Source organism: Triticum dicoccoides, chromosome 6B (genome assembly GCF_002162155.2).
Source record: "Triticum dicoccoides isolate Atlit2015 ecotype Zavitan chromosome 6B, WEW_v2.0, whole genome shotgun sequence".
Lineage (NCBI taxonomy): Eukaryota > Viridiplantae > Streptophyta > Magnoliopsida > Poales > Poaceae > Triticum > Triticum dicoccoides.
This window is the reverse complement of record NC_041391.1, coordinates 693,667,058-693,673,008: the sequence shown is the minus strand read 5'-3', so window position 1 is coordinate 693,673,008 and position 5,951 is coordinate 693,667,058. Positions and strand designations below refer to the sequence as shown.

At 46.6% G+C, this 5,951-nt stretch overlaps 1 protein-coding gene across 1 annotated transcript; it reads left to right on the top strand.

The window, feature by feature from the left end:
• The first annotated feature begins 1,744 nt into the window (after positions 1 to 1,744).
• On the top strand, positions 1,745 to 3,624 carry LOC119325190 (3-ketoacyl-CoA synthase 12-like). Its single transcript, XM_037598938.1, has one exon. The coding sequence runs from the start codon at positions 1,841 to 1,843 to the stop codon at positions 3,218 to 3,220; it is 1,380 nt and encodes a 459-aa protein (XP_037454835.1). The 5' UTR covers positions 1,745 to 1,840; the 3' UTR covers positions 3,221 to 3,624.
• Positions 3,625 to 5,951: the final 2,327 nt, after the last annotated feature.

Sequence of the window (5,951 nt, the reverse complement as noted above, 5' to 3'; positions counted from 1 at the left end):
GACGGACTCGAAGTCTCGAACCAGTATAGGAATCGTAACGAGCCAGTCAAGGTGTCAAATCAGATAATTTTTGTGCCTTGCTCCGGGTAAGATAGTTTAGGGTTTTACCTTCGCAAAGGTGCCTTGCTCCGGGTAGGATGGTGGGGAGGAGAATTTTGGTGCCTTGCTCCGGATAAGATAGTTTAGGGTTTTACCTTCGCAAAGGTGCCTTGCTCCGGGTAAGATAGTTTAGGGTTTTACCTTCGCAAAGGTGCTTTGCTCCGGGTAGGATGGTGGGGAGGAGAATTTTTGTGCCTTGCTCCGGGTAAGATAGTTTAGGGTTTTACCTTCGCAAAGGTGGCACATATTCCCTTTTTTCGGTTTATAGGGCGTATTTCAATTTTTTTTGTTTTTTGTAATTTAAAAGCTCATCTCCGTCCCATTTTTAGTTTTCGAGGCGCATTAGATTATTGCATGCAAGAATTAAAAAGAACACACCAATGCATGTAATATTTCTATCCATCTAGTGGCCAAGCATGCATGCATCGCAATTAATTCAAATTAATGCATGAGTTTAACTTGAGTAGTAGTTTTTTAAAGTACGAGATGCGTTTCTTCACTCACAGAATGTCTTGATTGATGAGATTTCAGATTTGAATCCTACAAACCGGAAAAAAGAGAGTATTAGGCTGGTCATAGTGGGAGTAACATAGGTAGTAACATAGATGCCACATAAGCAAAATTGGTGATGTGACAAGTAGTTAATGAGGAGAGAGGCAAATAGAGTAACATAATATGTTACCATCACATAGCGGTTTCCAATGCATAATGAGTCTACAAAGTAATAAATGAAGGCAACTATGTTACCACACCTATGACACTACCCACTATGAAGGTAGTAACATAGACTAGTAACACACATATGACTACCAACTAGATTTTAGTCTCTTTAGTATTTGAATCCAAGCATGAGTGAGACTAGCAAGTTTTAGTCCCACTACTTTTAGTCATGAGACTAAAACGTACCCAAGCATGCTCTAAGTTACTCTCCACTATGACCAGCCTTAGAGTCAGTCTTTCGCGATTCGATCCTACTTAAATTTGTCCATCGAAACGGATTGGATCGAGCTTCCGACGTAGATTGACGCCGGCTCCCCGAGGCTGCATAGCACAATACAGTACAATGAACGCAACTGTCAGAGGTAATTAACTACTACGTGCATGCACCTGACAGTCACTGTTTCCGCTTCACAAGAATGGCCACTCAACAGTCGACGGACTCCACCCACTTGGAATTGCTAACGAGCCAAGTGATCAATCATAGAGCGTGTCAACTCACAAGGATTTTGCCTTGATTTTATTAGCACTAGCAGTATACGAAAACAGGGGACACCGCCTTTCGCGTCGCCCTCATCCTGCCATCCCGTCGCCGACTGGCCGGCTGGCCGGCGTGTGTGCCAGTGCCAGAGAGACAGACAGGCCTAGCTAGCTCGCCAATGCATGCCACCGCGGGGAGTAATTGGTTGGGCGTTGGCCACCGCAGGCCGCCACTGGTGCCCGCCCCGATCGCATTAATCCCCACCTCACCGGCGCCCCGCCCCCGACGCGACGCGGCCATGTTCGCCACCACCACCACCTCCACCACCCCCAGTAGTTGAGCCGCGTCCCTCGCGTGCGCGCACCCACGTCACGTACACCCACGTACATCTCGCACCGCGCCACCAACCGCGTGCCGCACCCGCCTATATATCCCGCCCCCGCCACGCCTGCCCCTGCCACTGCCACTGCCACACTCCCTCGCACTCGCCAGTCACCACCTCGACCGACGCAGCCAGAGCGCGCCGGCGACGGACGCACGGCCATGGAGCTGCTGCCGCTGCTGACGGTGCTGCTGCTGGCGCACGCGGCGGCGTACCTGGCGTGGCAGGCCGTGGCGCGGCGGCGGCGGGCGCGCTGCTACCTGCTCGACTTCGCCTGCCACAAGCCCTCCGACGACCGCAAGGTGACCACCGAGATGGCGGGCGCCGTCATCGAGCGCAACAAGCGCCTCGGCATGCCCGACTACCGCTTCCTGCTCAAGGTCATCGTCAACTCCGGCATCGGCGAGCACACCTACTGCCCGCGCAACGTGCTCGACGGCCGCGAGGAGTGCGCCACCCACTACGACGCGCTCGAGGAGATGGACGCCTTCTTCGACGACGCCGTGCGCGGCGTGTTTGCGAAGACGGGCGTGTCGCCGCGGGACGTGGATTTGGTCGTGCTCAATGTCGGGTCCTTCTCGCCGGCGCCGTCGCTGGCGGCGCGGGTCGTGGCCCGGTTCGGGATGCGGGAGGACGTGCAGGCCTACAACCTGTCCGGCATGGGGTGCAGCGCGGGGCTCGTGTCCGTGGATCTCGCGCGGCAGGTCATGCTCACCCGCCCGCGCACCATGGCGCTGGTGGTCACCTCCGAGTCCTGCGCCCCCAACTGGTACAACGGCACCGACAAGTCCATGATGCTCGGCAACTGCCTCTTCCGCTGCGGCGGCGCCGCCGCGCTGCTCACCAACGACCCGGCCTACCGGTCCCGGGCTAAGATGGAGCTGCGCTGCCTCGTGCGCGCGCACATCGGCGCGCACGACGACGCGCACGCCGCCGCCGTGCACTGCGAGGACGCCGACGGCCGCCTCGGCGTCAGCCTCAGCAAGGCGCTCCCCAAGGCCGCCGTGCGCGCCTTCAGCGAGAACCTCCAGCGCCTCGCGCCGCGCATCCTGCCGGCCGCCGAGCTCGCGCGCTTCACCGTGCGCCTCCTGGCGCGCAAGCTCATGCGCCGGAAGCTCAAGTTCGAGGGCCCCAAGATCAACTTCAAGACCGGGGTGGACCACTTCTGCCTCCACCCCGGCGGGACGGCCGTCATCGAGGCGGTGAGGAAGAACCTGGGCCTCAACAGCTACGACGTCGAGCCGGCGACCATGACGCTGCACAGGTGGGGGAACACGTCGGCGAGCAGCCTGTGGTACGTGCTCTCCTACATGGAGGCGAAGCGGCGGCTCAAAGCAGGGGACAGGGTGCTCATGGTCACCTTCGGCTCCGGGTTCAAGTGCAACAGCTGCTACTGGGAGGTGAGCAAGGACCTCGACGACGCCGGCGCCTGGGAGGACTGCATCGACGACTACCCGCCGGAGACCATGGTCAACCCCTACACGGAGAAGTTCGGATGGGTCAACGACCTGCAGGGCCAGGGAGGCGCCTTCCCATTCTAACCTCCAATTATCTGATTTTACTTTGGATCCTAAATTATTATTGATTATTTCAGAGTTAAAGAAAAACTCGTAGAAAATTATTTTAAATCAAGGGGGTATGTGTATGGTGTTTTTTTTTCGTTTACGATTTTTCTGTTCGCCCCGTTGATACGAATTTACACTTGTAAATAGTTAGTCTGCATATATATGTGTATGTACGACTGTACGTGGATCCACGATGGATCGTGTTCTGAACAAAAAATTTGTTCGGGTATACTTAGAAGAAATAAAAAGTAAAAACAGAGTGTGCACAGGAAAAGTGAACAAAGGCATTGAAGTCTGCGTGTATTTGTTACTTTCTGATTTTAGATGGGTCAACAACCTGTATTGAGACTTCAAATTTTGTAAACAAATTCTTAATCAAAGAATATGTCTATGGTTATTTTTTTTCCTATCAATTTTTTTCTTCTAATTTGTCTACTTCATACGAATTTGAACCTGTAAGTGTTTATGTCGCAAATTGCATACTCATGTTCCAATTTGTTCAAAACACTTACATGTATATTGTTGTGAACAAAATTCTAATTTGTCTACTTCATACGGATTTGAACCTTTAATGCTTCTTACACATCGCCGGTAGGTATATTGTTGTGAATAGAATTTTGTTCTCATATTCATGGCCTATGTGTAGGAAACACAAAATAAAATGAGTCTTATATGAAAAATCAGCAAGGACATTTAGTACATGCATATTTGTGCAAAATTTGACTTTGAGTAGGAAACGTCGTACACCATGAATGATTTTAAGATCACTACCTAGCCCACGAGGAATAAACAATCCCAATTATTACTAATAAGGACAACCAACTAAACATGCATGACAAGGATCTCATGCATCAAATACATGCATAATGGGAAATGTGGAAGGTAACGTACTTTATTCTACAACATTCATGATAAATGTCATCGCCCGTCGATTTTCTCAACTACCAATCAGTATAAAGCAAGTCTCCTGTGTTAATGTCCAGAGCTTTACTCAGATTTTTTTTCAAAATAGCTTGATCTTAACACATTTTTTACTATTATCATATAAACAATATGACACCCACAAAGCTTCATACCAATTTCCAGGTAGCACAAGATACAAATCTTGGTTTATATAATGGATGAAAATGGACCGCATCTTTATATGATATTTTAATAATTTTAATAGCATGCATGCTCCAGAAAACTTTAATTCTTGATCAATTAATATGAGAAACTAAGATCGGAGAGTCTTAAAATACATGCTTTTATAAGTGCTACGGTGCAATGTTACTATGTATTAAATATATAGTCAAAACAAAATTTAAAATGAAATACCCCTCAGGTTAATTATTATGCTGTTATTAGGAGATTAAATACACAATTAATATACAATTTTACGAGATTCTTGTCTAGAGCTAAACTATTAATGATAATAAAAAGAGCTACTTACGTAAGAATATGCCAAACAAAATGCATTGCTCGTGTAGAAAAAGAAAAAAAGACCGAAAACAGTAGAAATATAATGAACTGTTTGTCTAGATCCATGTTAAATTTCTCGCAGAAGAGTGGGAAGGATTTTATAGAAGCATTTTTATTTAAAATTCAATCGATAGGGAAGTAGAACAAAACTAATTCGATGAAGATTCACTGTAATGTAACAATAAACGTGAACAAAGAGGGACGCTAGCAGAGCTTCCAATCCTCTGAGAAACATCATAAGTTATTATATAATTTTCTTCCATTATTAAACAGATGAAAGTTGGTCACACATTTATATATATTTCTCGATGAATCTTTTTAAATCCAATTATTTTCCATGTAATTTACTCATAACCTCTACTTGCAAATATGCACTGCATCGAATCACAGTATATGAGGTGCTAACACACCGCGAAGTGTAAGTTTCACCATCAATGATGAGAACATCACTACTACTATTACACCCACATCCCCTACCGTTACACATGTTAAGTCCATAGAAACAAGGACCAAACAATAAAGGTCGCAGACGCCAATAAAACTGTTAGGTACATTCATTTTGAAGAATTACTTCTAATGTTCATGAGAATAGGATGCTGCATAAATTAGATTTTTTGTATTGCTTAGGAATAAAGGACCTTCTTGGATAAGAGATATGAGAAGTGGAGCAAGATCAAGCATGTAGATCAAGATGGGCATGTAGGGAACGCCAAATGGAGCTTCATGTGGAGATTTCAGGACTTTGGCGCCACCATGATGACATATGAAGACATGAGTGAAATATAAAATATGACAATGCCATATTTTTCTCCATAGCCCGCAGTAAGTATTGTGCCACCATTAATTTGGGCCAAGCCCATGTAATTTTGAAATGCATGACCATACACGTTTTTAGAATCTGTATTGGTGGAGGAAACCACCTTATGCTAATTTTGCCCCCCTCACAGAGCTAGCCGAATTTCCCCTTTGTACCTCCATAGATATCATTCCTTGGCCATCACATAGACTCTGGTTTTGTTTAGTTAAAAGTTCTTGATTGTTGCAACTTGTTCATTTGTATCCAATGACCAAGCCAAGAACGCTTATGGAACCCCAACTTTCATCAATACTTCCACTTTATCAACAATATCCATATTGCAAATATAAGTATTGCCTGGTCTTCTATTGCTTGTAGGAATTAGACCATCAAGGTCATATTTATCGTGTCCCGACATGGTCAATAACCTTTTAGAGTTGATTTAGTGAT